General features: G+C 43.4%; 1 protein-coding gene across 1 annotated transcript; it reads right to left on the bottom strand.

Moving 5' to 3' along the window:
• Positions 1-8026: 8026 nt before the first annotated feature.
• On the bottom strand, positions 8027-10268 carry LOC113080448 (C-type mannose receptor 2-like). Its single transcript, XM_026252624.1, has 4 exons — positions 10232-10268; positions 9786-10139; positions 8667-9020; positions 8027-8500 (listed from the first exon to the last, which is right to left on the bottom strand). Exons 1-4 carry the CDS (start codon positions 10266-10268, stop codon positions 8130-8132), a joined length of 1116 nt encoding a protein of 371 aa, XP_026108409.1. The 3' UTR covers positions 8027-8129.
• Between the last annotated feature and the right edge of the window lie 7614 nt (positions 10269-17882).

Genomic DNA, 17882 nt, shown 5'->3' with positions numbered 1-17882 from the left:
TGCCAGCAAGCCAGACTGCGCCAGTTCCAGCCAGGACAGAGGGTACTGTTACTCTTACCAACTTCAAGCAAAAAGTTGATCGCCAAGTGTCAGGGGCCGTATACTGTGGTGAGGAAGATGGATCCAGTGATGTATGAGCTTAACCACCTGGAAAAGAGGAAGACCCACCAGACCTATCACATCAACCTGCTGAAGAAGTGGAAGGAGGGAACAGTAAACCCCAAAGACATGGTATTGATGTTGAGAATAGTAGAGGAAGAGGAGGACTAGCCTAGCCCAGATATGCAACCACAGAGAGATGCTGCAACGGTGATGCTGGATCACCTAGATGAGCCACAATGGGTAGAACTGCAAGATCTCCTCCATCAGTTCCCGTCACTGTTCCAGCCAAGGCCTGGACAGACCAAGCTCATCCAACATACCATACACCTCACTAATCAGACTCCCTCAAGACACCAAATGAATCATACAGAATCCCTGAACGATAACTAGCTCCCCTAAAGGCAGAAATTGAGACTATGAAAGAGTTTGGTCTCATTGAACCTTCCACTAGTGAGAGCGGCCCATTAGTTATGGAACCAAAAAATGATGGATCACTGCATGTCTGCTTTGACTTCCGTAAGCTGAATTCCCAGTCGAAGTTTGGTGCCTACCCTATGCCAAGGATTGATGACCTGTTGGAGCGAATTGGATAATACCATTTTACCATTCTACATACTGCTTCCAACGACTAATGGACCAGGTACTCCGGGGCTGTGAAGAGTGGGTGGCAGCCTACCTGGATGACTAAGTCATCTACAGCCATAAAAGGAAGGAGCACCTAACCCATCTACTACAGACTTTTCAGAGAATCCATACAGCGGGCTTGTCCTTGAACGTGGCTAAATGTGAGTGGGCAAAGCGAGAAACAAACTACCTGGGAACCAATTGGGCAATGGTGAACCAAATCCGGTTTATCCCGTATTTTGCCTCAATCGCAGTACAACTGACAGACTTACTACAAAAAGCAGGAAAGAACCCGATGAAATGGACATAGGTCTGCGAAAAAAGCATTCAATTCCCTAAGAGGGAAAATGTGCTCTGCATCAGTGCTGCAGAGTCCGGACTTCAACCGGCGGTTCCTGGTAAAGGCTTTATACTGCACCTAAAATGTAACCATGCTCTGAGCAGGTTTTGAACCAGTGTTTCATGGGAGGCAGGAGCTCTAGCAAGGATGCTGAAGACCGAAGCCTCTATTCTGCCTCTTGAGAGCTCCTATTAGCTGGCCTCCATTGCTAAACTAAACCTTACTTCCACCAGGGTCATGGCACCAATGTAACCATATTCATGAAGCACCATATTAATACATTTTCATGAAACAGTGCTTCAGATTTCATATAGCAATGAGTGAATTAAGGAAGTGTTGTATCAATTTCTGGTTTTGGCTCTGTCTATTCCCCATTAGCGTTTGTCTCTCCCTGTGTATTTATACCCGGTCTGTCTTAGTATGTGTCACGGAGTCCTTGTTTAATGTATAATCTGTAGTCTTGCTCTAGCCTTGTGTTTTGTCTGTTTTCTTGTTGGATTTATACTCTGGTTTTGACCCATGCCTGGACTGTTTACCCTTTGGATTCCCCTCAATAAATGTCATACACGCACTTGGATCTCTCTCCGTGTTTCCTGTATTCCGGCCGTGACAGAAGGACTCCGTCCCTCTGAGATCCAGCGGTATGTCTGCTCATGTTTCCTCCCTAGCCACCGAGCGGGATAGGAGTAGCTTTGAGGGAACGCGCCTGGTAGTTTTCCGGGGGACCAGGGGAGGTCGCCGAGGAGGGAGTGGTCGAGAGGAGGCTCAGCATCGCTCTCAACCATGGCCCCCCTTCAACCCGGGCCTCGTGTGGGACGGATCAGAGCCACCGTCTCACCATGGCGGAAGGAGAGTGGAGAAGAAGCGCACGTCTGCCATGGTGGCACCACTGCCCATGATGGCCGCAAGGCCAGCGCCATGAGGCAAGATGGAAGCCAGCCCAGTGCCACAGCACAAGGTGGTCACCAGCCCCACGCCACGAGGCAAGACGGCCGCCAGCCCAGCGCCACTGCCCAAGATGGCCGCTGAGACATTTTTGGATTACTTATCCATGTTGAACAAGATCCTAGAGATTCCAAGGAGTGTTCATGTCACGGCTGCTGAGCCAGCGCCACAGCCCAAGATGGCCGCCAGCCCAGCGCAACAGCACAAGATGGCCGCTAACCCAGCGCCAATGCCCAAGATGGCCACCAGTCCAGAGCCACGGCCCAAGATGGCCGCCCGTCCAGAGTCATGGCCCAAGATGGCCGCCAGCCCAGCACCACAGCACAAGGTGGTCACCAGCCCAGCACCACAGCACAATATGGCCGCCTGTCCAGAGTCATTGCCCAAGATGGCTGCTTGCCCAGCGCCTCTGCACAGGATGACAGCCACAGCTGACCTTCTAGAGTTGAGTCAGGTTCCCCTGAACCCTCCAGAGTCAAGTCAGGTTCCAGTTTACCTTCCAGATTCAAGTCAGGTTCCAGTTGACCCTCCAGAGTTGAGTCAGTGTACGGTTGTCCCTCCAGAGTCAAGTCAGGTTCCAGTTGACCCTCCAGAGTCGAGTCAGGTTCCAGTTGATCCTCCAGAGTCGAGTCAGGTTCCAGTTGACCCTTCAGAGTCAAGTCAGATTTTGGTTGACCTTCCAGAGTCGAGGCAGGTGCCCGTTGACTTTCCAGAGTTTAGTCAGGTTCCGGTGGACCCTCCAGAGTCAAGTCAGGTGCTCATGGACCCTCCAGAGTCAGGGTTAGTCACCATTGACCTTCCAGAGTCAGGGCTAGTCACCGTTGACCTTCCAGAGTCAGGGCTAGTCACTGTGGACCTTCCAGAGTCAAGTCAAGTCACCGATGACCATCCAGAGTCAGGGCTAGTCTCCGTTGACCTTCCAGAGTCAGGGCTAGTCACCGATGACCCTCCAGAGTCAGGGCTAGTCACCAATGACCCTCCAGAGTCAGGGCTAGTCACAGACGACCTTCCAGAGTCAGGGTTAGTCACAGATGACCTTCCAGAGTCAGGGCTAGTCACCGCTGACCTTCCAGAGTCAGGGCTAGTTACCGTTGACCCTCCAGAGTCAGGACTAGTCACCGTTGACCTTCTTGAGTCAAGTCAAGTCATTGGCGATCTTCAAGGACAGAGTCAAGTCACCAGTGATCTTCAAGAACAATGGCAAGTCATCATTGATCTTCATGAACAAATGCAAGTCACCAATGATCTCCATTAACAAATGCAAGTCACCATTGATCTTCATGAACAAAGGCAAGTCACCAATGATCTTAATGAACAAATGCAAGTCACCAATGATCTTAAGGAGCAGAGTCAGGCCACCAATGATCTTCAGGAGCAGAGTAAAGTCAGCATTGAGCCTCCACCTGTCCGTCTCCCTCCTGGTCTCTGGTTTTGTAGTCTTGTCTTGGAGCGTCTGGGAGCCGCGCCGTAGAGGGGGGGTATTGTCACAGTGTCTTGTTTGTATTCCCCCATACAGTTAACATTAACATTAAAGCCTAAAAAAATAACTAGATCAAATATAAAAATGTAAAAACAACTATACAATAAAGGAATGATATAAAAAAGACAGATAATAAAATTAAAAATAAAGTTAAATAAAGCAGCGCAAGGCAAATGACAGATATAGTGCAAATCAATGAAGTGAACAACAGTGCAGTTAAAAGATTTTTTAGTGCAAAAAAAATCACTTATTAAAAATATCTTATTAAGTCTAATTAAAGTGACAAGTGACCAAGAGCAGTTATTTTATTTAACTGACTGATGAGGTAGTGGAATGACGTCAGTTCCATGCCGAATGAGGTAGTGAGCAGGACAATGCTGCACAAGTGACAAGTGCATGCCATCATATAATAATTAGTGTGTGTGGAGGGGGGGGGGGGGGGGGTTCATAGTTCAGTGGTGCCAGGGGAAGAAGAGGGGAGGGGGGCAGGTTCGGGAGGGAGTTCAGCTTCCTGACAGCCTGGTGGATGAAGCTGTCCTTCAGTCTGCTGGTCCTGGCCTGGAGACTCCGCAGTCTCCTCCCTGATGGTAGCAGGCTGAAAAAGCTGTGTGATGGGTGAGTGGGATCACCTGCGATGCAGAGGGCTTTGCGGGTGAGACGTGTTCCATATATGTCCTGGAGGGAGGGGAGAGAGACACCAATTATCTTCTCAGCTGCTCTCACTATGCGTTGCAGAGTCTTTCGGCAGGACGCGTTGCAGGCGCCATACCATACAGTGATGCAGCTCGACAGAATGCTCTCGATGGTGCCTCTGTAGAAGGTGTACATGATGGGGGGCGGGGCTCTGGCTCTCCTCAGTTTGCGGAGGAAGTAGAGACGCTGTTGTGATTTCTTGGCCAGTGCTGCGGTGTTTTCAGTCCAGGAGAGGTCCTCTGTGATGTGCACACCCAGGAACTTGGTGCTGCTCACTCTCTCCACAGTCGCACCGTTGATGGTCAGAGGAACGTGCTGAGTGTGTGCTCTCCTGAAGTCTACAACAATCTCCTTTGTTTTCTCCACATTCAGAGACAGATTATTGTCACTGCACCACTTGGCCAGGCGGCTCACCTCACTCCTGTAATTTGTCTCATCTTTGTTGCTAATGAGACCCACCACAGTCGTGTCATCCGCAAACTTAATGAAGAGGTTGGAGTTGTGTGACGGTGTGCAGTCATGGGTCAGCAGAGTGAAGAGGAGGGGGCTCAGCACACATCCTTGGGGGGCCCCAGTGTTCAGTGTGATGGTGCTGGATGTGTTACTGCCGACCCGTACTGCCTGAGGTCTTCCAGTCAGAAAGTCCAACAGCCAGTTGCACAGCGAAGTGTTGAGCCCCAGCTGAATCAGTTTGTAGATGAGCTGTTGAGGGATGATCGTGTTGAATGCTGAACTGAAGTCTATGAACAACATTCTGACATATGAGTCCTTTTTGTCCAGATGGGTGAGTGCTGAGTGGACGGCAGTGGAGATGGCATCATCGGTCGACCGGTTGGACCGATATGCAAACTGGAAGGGGTCCAGGGAGGGGGGGAGGGCAGACTTGATGTGGTGCATGACTAGCCGTTCAAAGCACTTCATGAGAATGGGGGTAAGTGCAACAGGACGGTAGTCATTGAAGCAGGATGGAGATGGCTTCTTTGGGACTGGGATGATGGTAGTGGTTTTAAAGCATGTGGGAACAACAGCCTGACTCAGTGATATGTTGAAGATGTCTGTGAAGACATCAGTGAGTTCTGCTGCACAGACTTTCAGTACACGCCCAGGGATGTTGTCAGGACCCGGAGCTTTGCGTGCATTGATCCTGCTGAAGGATCTCCTCACGCTGTCTGGGGTCAGCGTCATCACCTGGTCGCCGGGAGGAGGTGGAGTCTTCTGTGCAGTGGTGCTGTTTTGTTGCTCAAAGCGAGCGAAGAAGGTGTTCAGCTCGTTCAGCAGAGAGATGTTGTTGTCACAGGTCCGTGTTGGGGGCTTGTAGTCCGTAATGGTCTGTATCCCCTGCCACAGGTGCCTAGTGTCTCTGCTGTCGCTGAATTGATGAGCTATCCTCCTGGAGTGCTGTCTCTTAGCCTCTCTGATGCCACGGGACAGGTTGGCCCTAGCTGTTCTCAGGCCCACCTCATCTCCAGCTCTGAAGGCAGCGTTCCGTGTCTTCAGGAGTCTGTAGACCTCCCCTGTCATCCATGGGTTCTGGTTGGCCCGGACAGTGATGGTTTTTGTGACCGTTACATCATCAATACACTTATTGATGTAGGCAGTGACAGTCTCTGAGTACTCCTGGAGGTCAGTGGTGTTATTGCATGTGGCAGCCTGTTTAAACATGTCCCAGTCAGTTGTGCTGAAGCAGTCCTGAAGAACATCTGATGATCCTTCTGGCCACACTTTAATCTGTTTGTAAACTGGTTTGGCGACTTTAATGAGCGGTCTGTATGCAGGCATTAGCATAACAGTGATGTGGTCTGAAGCTCCGAGGTGGGGGAGGGGGAGGGCTTTGTAAGCTCCTCTCTGTGTGGTGTAAACAAAGTCCAAAATGTTATTAACTCGTGTTGGAAAGTTGATGTGCTGGTGTATTTTTGGAAACACACTCTTAAGGTCAGCATGGTTGAAATCCCCAGCTATGATGAGAAAAGCATCGGGGTGTGCTGTCTGCTGCTCACTGATGTGCTGGTACAGTTAATTTAGTGCGTCGTTCCTGTTGCAGCTATTGTTTGGGGGAATGTAAACTGAAATGAGCAGTATAGCAGTATATTCCCTCGGCAGATAGAACGGCCGGCACTTAATAATCATAAACTCCACCAGGGGTGAGCAGTGTTTGCAGATCACAACAGTATCGCGGCACCACGCGTCATTGATGGAAACACAAAGCCCGCCGCCGCGGGTTTTTCCTCCCGCGACGAGAGCTCTGTCCGCTCGATAGCACGTCAGCTGGTCGAGCTGAATAGCGCCATCTGGAAAGCTGTTGCTGAGCCATGTTTCCGTGAACACAAAAACACAACAGTCTCTTACAGTCCTCTGAGTTGAGCGTAATAATCGGATGTAGTCCAGTTTATTATCCAACGAGCGTACGTTAGCCAGTACGATGGTGGGGATAGATGGCTTGTGTGGATACCTCCGCACTTCCCCCTCTTCTGCTTCCTCTCACACCGCTTGTGGCGCCTCCGCTGCGGGCGAAATGCAGTAGTGGGGGTCGGTGATGGTGAAGGCCTCTGTAGCAGATCGAGATCCCGCAGCTGTTCCGCGTGCGCGGAGTTTAACTGTAAAAATGCGCTCCTGCCGACATCGAGCAGAAACTCGCGACTGTATTTGCGCTTACAGACAGGTAGACGCGACGACAACGTACAAAAACACTGCGACTCACAAGACAAAAAACACGAAAACACCGTTCTGTCGGGACAGAGAGAAGCCGCTGCGTGTGGACGCGCCGCCATCTTGGAGATCATTTAGCCCTTCAGGCAGGACTGTATTTACATCTCTGACGTGAAATAGAAGGACAGTGATTGTTATTGATCAAGTCACATCCCATTACATACAAGTCTTGTTTGTTACTCTCTAGTTCGTTAGTTTGTCTCCTAAAATCAAACAATGAAAAAATAGCCAATGCACACACACACACACACACACACATATATATATATATATATATATATATATATATATATATATATATATATATATATATATATACATATATATATATATATATATATATATATTAAAAAGTATGTCAATGTAATATCATGGGAATCAAGTTGTAAACATTTGCAATAATAAATGTAGATAATGAATGTTTAATTGTGCTTGTTCATCAGCTCCATTTTAATAAACCCAAGTAAAAACAGCAGAGAAGTTACACTATGCCTGAAAAAATAAAAATAAAGATAGAAAAATAAATAGGATTCAAACCATTTTTGCTCTAAGTTTTAATTGAATGATAATTCAGATTGCTGGTTTTACGTGAGTTTATCTGAGCTGCTGTTGTTGACATTTATGTTTTACTTTTACTTTTATGTTTAGCACATACGTATTGGTAATATTTTACTCCCAACCATCCCTGCATAAAGGATAAACAATATTCTAATTAGTTAAAGCACATAGTAACTAGTATAAGAGAAAAAGAAGTATCCACACCAACAGAGATCCTTGAAACACAAATAAGAAACTTTAATTACTGAATTATCTCATAATAAAACAGAAAGAAAAAAGGTATACCTAATAATGGGTATATTTGAGGTTTTTTTTTTTTTTTTTTTTTGAGAAATGTTAAAGAGTTTCTAAAAGTGAAATATGAGGCTCTTAATATTAAGCAAACAAACCCACAGGAATCACATTGATACAGCAACAGAAATACACCCACCTGCAGAAAAACAGACCCTCATAAGAACAATTCATTCAATTTACTGTGCAGCCAATAACAGTTATTGTTTTAAACTGTTTAAACTATATTAACAAACATCTGAGCAAAATATTTCTGCCTTTAACCTCCAGGTGTGATTACCTGCTGAGTTAGAAAATATTATATGTACAAGTATTGCTTTACAAAGTGATTAATGAAGTTAAAGCAACACACAGGATTTTATATCTCACATGAAAGTTCTGTGTTTCCTTTCACTCTTCATAAGTTCTGCAGATGAAGTTGAGTTTGTGAGTCTCAGGAAGGCTGATCCAGCGCTGATCTCCTCCAGACTGAACTGCTCCAGATCTCACTGTGTGTTCACAGTCCTCCTCTGATGTGCCGTTCCCTGGAGCCCAGTTCTGATAGCACACGGTATCTCCACTCACCCAGTACCAGATGCCCACAGTGCAGGAGTGACGTAAACCCAACCAGACCTCCGCAGTAGACGCATGTTTAACCACGTTCATCACACGACGCTGCATCTCTTCTGAATGAACCGAGACCAGATCCACATGATTCTGTCTGCAGTATCTCAGAGCGTCAGACCACGTCACATTCTCTCTGATCACAATCAGTTCAGGATCTGCAGATAAAACCAAGCACAAGCAGAAGCTAGAGAGAGACTGATCAAAAACAACATGCAGAACAAACACTGGGGATGAATTTGTCATGTCAGACATGTAGAGTGAACTTTAAGAGATCTGGAGGTGATGATGGAGTGTGTGTGTGTTTAGTGAAGATCTACTCACCTTCATAACACACAAAAGGATATTGATCGGTGCAAGAGATGTCATGCCATTTTCCATGAGGGGGATGTTCAATCACTGCACAGTTTTCATTACCTCCCCAATTATTAGGTTGAGTAGGATCCCAGTCTCTGAATGAAGAGTCACTCTGATCTGACCACTGCCATGAGTCACTGAACAGACCGATCCAGATAAATGATCCTGATCCTGATAACTGTCTGTCACTAATGAACTGCTGAATCTGTTGATTCTCGTTCTGGTTCCTCACACTGACCAGATCAATGTGATTCTGTCTGCAGTAACTCTGAGCATCTCTCCAGTTCATCGTCTGATTGACAAAGACAAGTCCTGTGTTTGCTTTAAGAAAAACAGATTCATCAATCAGTTTGTTCATTATTCTTACACTACTTTTTGGTTTGGATCTGAACAGAAGCAGCAGTGGAAACATCAGAAATACATTTTTCAAAGATTTGAGCTGCTTCTACAGCTTGTGACTGAATATTCACAATATATTCAAGATTACTTTAAAGATGTAACATGAAGTAACATTTGTGGACATTGCGATTCGTTTTTTTATGTTTTGTTACACGTCTCTGAAAACTTTATTCAGCCGTATTGCCTGAGGGACAAACACTTTTTTCAGTCTCTCTGTAGAACAAGACAAACAGCGTCCTGTCACTGAATGTGCTCTTCTGTCTAGAGATGGTACTGTGCAGCAGATGATGGACAAAAGGTCACACTCACAAAGAGTATTATGAGACAGAGCCGGATGTTATACTGCAGCTAAATGTGTTAACTAGTTCATAGACTAGTAATTTGTGAATTAATATAAGTTACAGTGTTGATGCTCTTGATGCTCGATTGTTTTGTGATATAATATACTGGACTTAAGGTAATCTACAAGTAAAAATTAAGCCATCACAGGTTGGTGTTAAGATGAAAATATCAAGCAATATCACCTCTAATCACTTCTGTATGTTTATTATGTATATTATCAGATCTTTAAGAACTAAATCCATCAGTTGCTCTTTAGCTTATTTAATTATAGGATCCCAAATGTAACAAATTACCCCATAGTGTGACAATAAAAGGAACAGTTTAATTTTAAATATTTACACTCACTGTTGTTGCAAATGAAATATCGGGTATCACTACATTCCAAATCATGCCATTGTCCATTTAACATCGCAGCACAAAGACTGTTATCTGGTTGTCCAGGAGCCCAGTTCAGATAAAGCGCAGGTTCACCTGAAGACCAGTGCCATTTATTAAAACTTGGCCTCTCCAGCCCAATCCAGACAAACTGAATACTTCCATCATTCACACTCTTCTTCAGCTTGTTCGTGTCGTTCATGTTGTCAGCGGTGGCCAGATCTGTGTAATTCTCTCTGCAGTATCTCTGAGCTTCAGTCCAGGTCTTCCTCTCATTTATAAAGTGATACTGACGCTGAACACATTCAGATACGGAGCAGAGAGCTGTGAAAGAGAGACGCTGCTTTAATGCTTTTCATAACAGGATCAAACCTAATGAAACTAGAAATCATGAATAAAACCACAAACACACTCACCAATGAGAAGAAGAGAGAAATACAGAGTTTGATCCATTTCTGAGGAAGAAAAATCGAAAGCTAGGAATAAAACGTGAACATGTATTTATAAAAAAAGCAGCATTTACTATTATTAAACTAACAAGTCTAATTCTATTTAAGAATAAATTCTGAGTTATTCTTACTTTAGAGGTCGTGTGTTTCTGTCCTGAGTCTGATGTTTCTGTCTACAGCTTCAAACAGATGATTATTATATCTGCTTTCGTCACTCATTTAGCATCACATTCTTTGTTTACTACTCTAAAAACCCTATTTCGTGTTTTACTTCCTCTATGTTTGTGTATTTGCCCACTTCTTTCCCCTAATTTGCATACTGACATCTGTGTTAGTCACTGTTCTTTACATCTCAGTCTATACGAATATAATTCTGAAGTTGTAATACACCCAGTGTTCATTTAGGCTAACAGACGTGTTTTCATGCAATCCATACAGTTGTCATTAGACTGATTGTTGTTAGCTGTTTAATTCTATTATCCACAGGTTCATCAGCTGGCACACCATTAGTCAGTAAATGTTTAGGAGTCTATATAAAGGGAATGATTGTGATGGAGAGTTTGCTCAAACTATGGCAGCGATACAGTGAGTAGTTGTGCTAATTAAATAGTTGTGCTTAGGTAAAAACTGTTAGCCTGAATGCACTGTAAGTCAGATAAAAGCGTCTGCTAAATGCATAAATTTAATTGAATTGAATTTAAATCAATGACAACGCTGTCTGCAGAGCCATTTAGTACATATCATATCTGCACACCTTTCACAAGGCACAAAGTGATGGAGGAGCATCAGTGCTTTCATGCCATTGCCAGAATCCCACGAGTAATAGGCCTTATTGACTGGACACATATCCATATCGCCAACCCATCAGCACTCGACCAGGCCTTCATTTTGATTATTTTCATAAGATCTCATGACTCCAGATGAATCAACTCTTTCTGAAGTGCTTCTTTTATAATGAACACTGCTTTTTTCACAGATGATGCAGTGAAGCACCCCTGCAGAGTGAGTAATCAATTCATGAGACATCTATCAGTCTTGGGAAAAGTTACTTTTAAAAGCAACTTTAAATACTTTCAATGCATTACAATATTGCATTACTCCATCAAAAAAGTAACTAATTACATTACTTAGTTACTTTTTATGGAAAGTAATTTGTTACATTACCTCTGCATTACTATTTAAATCTGGACAGGACTTGCTTGTTTGTTTTTCAAATAAAGAAATTATTACTTTTTACACCAATAGTGAAATGAATACGTCTCATGTTGAAGGGAAAGTAACTTTGCATCTCTACAGTAGAATGCAGAAGAACAAATTTCAACACACTTCAGCAATAATAAATAGACTCACGAATGTTTGTGTAGAGTAATTTTTGCTTATTAGTATGGTTGAACTGGATCATCGAAGGTCAGAAGCAAAGATATTGGTTTATAGAATGGGATTAAATACATAAAATATATTTGTGTTGTTAAACATTTAATTATTGCAGATTTGTGTCATATTCCGAGCTGCATTATTTTTAGCAATTTTGAGGAATACTGAATCTGTGTTTGTGTGTGTGTGTGTTAGTGAGATTAATTAATGCATATCCATATTTATTTCAGAACTACAGTAACAGATTTTTCTCAACATGTGGACAGGAGACCTGTCAATCAATAAACTGGAATAAAAAAGTAACTCAGATATTCTTTTTGTAAAGTAAAAAGTAATGTGTTACTTTACTAGTTACTTTAAAAAAGTAATCTGATTATGTAATTTGCATTACATTTAATGCGTTCAACACTGCCATTGATATAAACTAATTCAGCACCACTGTCATGGACAGCACCTGGTAACATCACATGTAAGAATGTTGACCTTAAGCAGCGTCTTATAAGGTATAGTTTGGGGAACATGCCTAGAAAAGGTAGACATTTAGAGTCTTTGTAGTGCACTAATACAGTAATTTTCAAACCTGTCCAGGAGGACCCTTATAAGACACACCCAATTTAGTTCTTGCAATCTCTACTTTTGAGCTGATGAGTTGAATCAAGTGTGATTGATGAGGGTGACATATAAAATGTGCAGGGCTGGGGGTCCTCCAGGACAGATTTGAAAACCCATAAGAGACAGGTTATCAGGAAACACAACCTTGACTGATGAGGATTGAGCGAATTAGTGAAGACAGGTGGTAGTGGTTACTGAGAGCATTCAAAAAGCATCTGTTTGAGGTTTCAGTAAAATAAAAAAATGAGTGTGAGATGAAGTAATGCATGTGATTGTTGAGAGAGCATGTTTATTGAAAAAAAGTATTTTCAAGTGCCGCATTCCGGAGGCGGCAACAGGAGGGGTGCTGCGGTGAGGCCGCTCCCTCAGCCGTGGCGCAGGCCCAGCCCCACTTCACACTTCAGCCCGACTGACCCAGCCCTTAGAACCAATCCTTATCCCGAAGGGCTTCCGCACCACCGTCCTTGATATCCCTTGATACCTTTTTCTTGCTGTTGACAGCCGGATATGGGCATGACGGTCCTGTGCTATCCATTTTTAGGTGAGTTTTACACACTCCTTAGTGGATTCCAACTTCCATGGCCACCGACCTGCTGTCTATATCAACCAACACCTTTTCTGGGGTCTGATGAGCATCGGTATTGGGCTCATTAAAGGAACACTCCGACTTTTTGGGACTTTAGCTTATTCACAGTATCAGAGTTAGATAAGTCCATACATACCTTTTTTATTTCTGTGCGTTCTATAAGTGTTATTTGACCCACCCACCACTAGCCTAGCTTAGCACAAAGACTGGATGTAAATGGATACTGTTAGCATAGTAATCCCAATAAGTGACAAAATAATGCAAACATTTTCCTATTTACATGTTGTGATCTGTATAGTCACAGCGTGTACAAATAACAAGCCTATATGAGACAGAGACCATTTTCGATCGTATAAATACTGGGAACTATATTCTCACTAGGCGTAGGAGCACAGCTAATGTTACTTGGGCGGAGTGGCTAATTGGGCGGAGTGATTAGCGCAGCACACGAGACGCCTTGTTGATGGTTCCGTAAACAAACAAACGTGACTAACTAGCTAGACGTGACTCGTGATCATGGCTGACTTTGAGGAATTGTCAGACTCAGAGGAATTTTACTGTGTATCAAACCAAGATCCAGAACCATATAGTTTTGAGCCAGAATACACAGACGAGGAGTTACAAACTTTGGAAGCTGTAAGACAAGATGTCGAAGGGAGATTCAGAATGAACACAGACTGGTGCTGTAAATGTGGAACGTGCCAACCTATGCCGACAGAAACCGAGTGCCTTTGTTGTAATGAATGGGACCGGGTATTGCCATCAATGTCAAGGCTTGATGACAATCAAAATATTTGCGTCACTACCACGGAAGATTTATCTGCCCTACACCCGGGAGTTGTCATTTTTTTTCCCATTGTGACAAGATCAACTGGAAGAAACGCCCCATGCCGAGTGAACCTAATGGTCAGCTGTCCACCAAGTAAGTGATTTTGTTATAATGATTACGAGCAGTGTGTTCATGACAACACAATAATAACAATAAAGGGGATACACGGAGCCCCTATTCACGTAATAGTGTCACTACTAAGGTTATATTACATTAGCATGGCACTGTTACAGTATGGCTAATGTTAGTCATCTCAAAACATAACGGAACACTTACAGCAGCAACAGGTGATCCAATTTGTCCTGTCTTTATTATCGATGGGATGGCTGTATCCTTTAGCACACGTTTCATGGTCCGTGTGGCAACTTGCATTTTTTCAAAATAGTCATCTACAGTAAAATGTTCAGAGCAAACGAAATACTTCGTGATGGTGTTTACAGGTGTGTTTGGAACTATACCCAGAACAAGTAGCCATCGATTCATCAGTTCAGCGTTTTGGGTTGGATCACGAGTCACGTCTAGCTAGTCACTTGTTTTGTTTACGGAACCATCAACAAGGCGTCTTGTGTGCTGCGCTAATCACTCCGCCCAAGTAGCCACTCCGCCCAAGTAACGTTAGCTGTGCTCCTACGCCTAGTGAGAATATAGTTCCCAGTATTTATACGATTAAAAATGGTCTCTGTCTCATATAGGCTTGTTATTTGTACACGCTGTGACTATACAGATCACAACATTAAAATAGGAAAATGTTTGCATTATTTTGTCACTTATTGGGATTACTATGCTAACAGTATCCATTTACATCCAGTCTTTGTGCTAAGCTAGGCTAGCGGTGGGTGGGTCAAATAACACTTTTAGAACGCACAGAAATGAAAAAGGTATGTATGGACTTATCTAACTTTGGGGGATACTGTGAATAAGCTAAAGTCCCAAAAAGTCGGAGTGTTCCTTTAACCCGGTGTTCAGTTCATTCCCCAGTGCCAGTTCTGCTTACCAAAAGTGGCCCAGTAGGTGTCTTGCATTCCACGCCCAGGCTCCAAGCCAGAGAGCTGGGCTTCTTACCCATTTAAAGATTGAGATTAGGTTGAGATCATTTTGGTCCCAGGGCCTCTAGTCATTCATTTTTACCGGATAAAGCACCAGCTACCTTGAGGGAAATTTTGGAGGGAACCAGCTACTAGATGGTTTGATTAGTCTTTCGCCCCTATACCCAGGTCAGACAACCAATGTATACATCAGGACCGCTGCGGGCCTCCACCAGGGTTTCCTGTGGCTTCGCTCTGCTCATGCATAGATCACCATCTTATGGGTACCATCGCACATACTCTAGCTCCACCTGCCCAGCGGTGCGGGTGAGAGGGCCGGTGGGTGCCATCCTTCACCTTCATTGTGCTGTGTGGGCTCGGGGGTACCGAAGGCCCTGGACCCTTGAAACCTGCCGCTGGTCACCCCGCGAATGGAGCCTTCACTCTCATCGAGAACCGGCGTCACATTACTCTCATGCCCAATAGAGTGAGGCCACATTGGGCCTGCATCACTCAAAAAAGCCCCTGGAGCTCAGCCTTCATGGTCATGGAGAACCGGAGTAGCGGGCATTATCTTACTCTCATGCCTGCCAGAGTGAGACCACCTTGACCAAGCGTTGCTCTAAAAACCCTCTGGAGCTCAGCCTGTCAAGGTCACGGAGAACCGGAATAGTGGGAGCCATCCTACTCTCATGCCCAGGAGACTGAAACCACGTTGGGCCCTGTATAATTATACAATTATACACTTATTAACATGATATTAAGCATGGACGCATGTACAGTTACCAAACTCTATTAAAACAGCCCTTTCACAGACAAGTGACAGAGCAGTGTGGAATAAAGATAAATTATATGAAAAATAATGATTTTTTTTTTTTTAAATGAAGCATCAACACATGTAAGAATGCACCCCATTGAAAGGACAAAATTAAATATTTGTGAAGCCAACCACTCAGGAACTCTCGCAATGCAAATGCCATTCCACAAAACAAAGGGCTTTGATCTCTTTGTGAAGCCAAACACTCGCTACATTTACTCTTTTTGGCCTCTTCACTCACCCCTTTAAAACACCTGAGTGCTTTGCTATGAATTTTAGACTGTGTGTCTTAAATTAGGATAACTGGTACATATGTGACTATGTTAAATTTGTCCGTCTCCTGTGTGGAACTCTTGGCTGTTTCACTTTTTGGGCAGATGGGTGGATCCTCACACCATAAACTATTTAGCACCCAAACTCTGGAATAACCTACCTAACATTGTTCGTTAGGCAGACACACTCTTGCAGTTTAAATCTACATTAAAGACCCATCACTTTAACCTGGCTTACAAATAACACATTAACACATTTCTAATATTAAAATCCATTAAAGGAATTTTAGGCTGCATTAATTAGATAAACCGGAACCGGGGACACTTCCCATAACACCCGATGTACTTGCTACATCATTAGAAGAATTGCATCTACGTCAATTTTAGTCTGTTTCTCTCTTATTCCGAGGTCACCGTAGCCACCAGATCCAGTCTGTATCAAGATCAGAGGGTCACTGCAGTCACCCGGATCCAGTACGTATCCAGACCAGATGCTGGATCAGCACCTAGAAAGGACCTCTACATCCCTGAGTGTCAGTGGAAGACCAGGACAACTAGATGAGCTCCAGAGACAGATCCACAGTCAAGAACTTGCCTCCTAGACAGCCACCAGGACAATACCACAGGAACCAGTTGAATCCTTTGCCAAATGTGACTTTGCTGAAGCCTGGAATTGAACTGCTGCCCTTACGAAAAAGAAGTGTATTCAAGTGTGCTATTAGTATACTTCTATTAAACTAAAAATAGGAAAGTATGCTTTGGTTATGTACTCCTCATAAATATACTTAAAATGACATTTAAGTATACTTGACTTATACTAACAAAAATTCTAAATATATTTGAGCTATTTCTAGAATCCGTGTTTTAATTATTATATGGTAGAGGGCGCTAAAACACATTTTCTGTATAAAAAAAAATAAAAAAACACAAGTGAAAAAAAAGAGACACCAGCTACTAATACGAACTACAAAGTATTTAATTAGTAAAGTGCCACCTGTAAGTTCACTTTTAGTATAATTGCAGTACAAACTACAAACATAGAGGTAAACTACTTTGTGTTCTCAAAGTTTGCTACTGTTATACTTAAAGTATACTTAAAAATATACTTGAACTTTACTTAAGTACACTTAATTAAATACACTTGAAGTATACTACTTTTTCCTAAGGGTGGTTTCATCTGGTCAGAGGAGAACTAGCCCCACGACTGAGCCTGGTTTCTCCCAAGGTTTATTCTCCATTCTGTCACAGATGGAATTTTGGTTCCTTGCTGCTGTCGCCTCTGGCTTGCTTAGTTGGAGACACTTCATTTTCAGCGATATCATCAACTTTATTGCACAGATACTATTTAAATTGAATTGAGATGGATGATGACATCACTGGATTCAAGTGTTGAACTGCCTTTTTCATTTGTATGTAAAAAAATTTTAATGGATACAAAGAGTAAATATTCAGTCAGACCAGTTCAAAGGGACAGGTTTAGGGAGTGATATTTTGGCACCTTGTTGGTATAGCAGGTCCACTTATTTAAAGGGGTGCTTATGCTCTTTTACAAAGTCTTGATTTGTGTGTGTGTACTAGAACAGACTCTCATACTAGGTTGTTCGCAAAACACATTGTTTTTCACATATTTTACATTATTACAACACCTCAATCTCCAGTCTGGCATGAACGGCTGGAATAGTTCCTGCATCAATTGAAAGCCCGCCTTCTGAAATACGAGATGTGCTGTGATTGGTTAGTTGGACCAGTGTGTGTTGTGACTGGCACCACTTGGCGGCTATGGTTAGGGGCATGACATTTCCCAACCGGGCGCCAAGTGGTGCCAGTCACAACAACAACAACAACAAAAAAAAAAATCCCCATTGAATTTTGTACAATTATTTTTCATTTAATGCAGTATTTCAGATTAAAATATCCTTCCCTTTCTTTTTTCTCTCTGTTTCTGGAGTTGTCATAAGCCCTATTCACACAGGATTAGTATTTTCTTGGGACCTTGTATGATTTAGAAATATAGTCTTGTGCGCTGTGTCATTTACATTTCACCAGGTTAAAACAATATTTCAAGCTTTATGCTTGATTTATTTGTAACACATTAACACATTA

This window comes from Carassius auratus, unplaced genomic scaffold (assembly GCF_003368295.1).
Source record: "Carassius auratus strain Wakin unplaced genomic scaffold, ASM336829v1 scaf_tig00031346, whole genome shotgun sequence".
Classification (NCBI taxonomy): Eukaryota; Metazoa; Chordata; class Actinopteri; order Cypriniformes; family Cyprinidae; genus Carassius; species Carassius auratus.
Note: the sequence above shows the minus strand (reverse complement) of the source record. Positions and strands in the feature narration are given on the sequence as shown.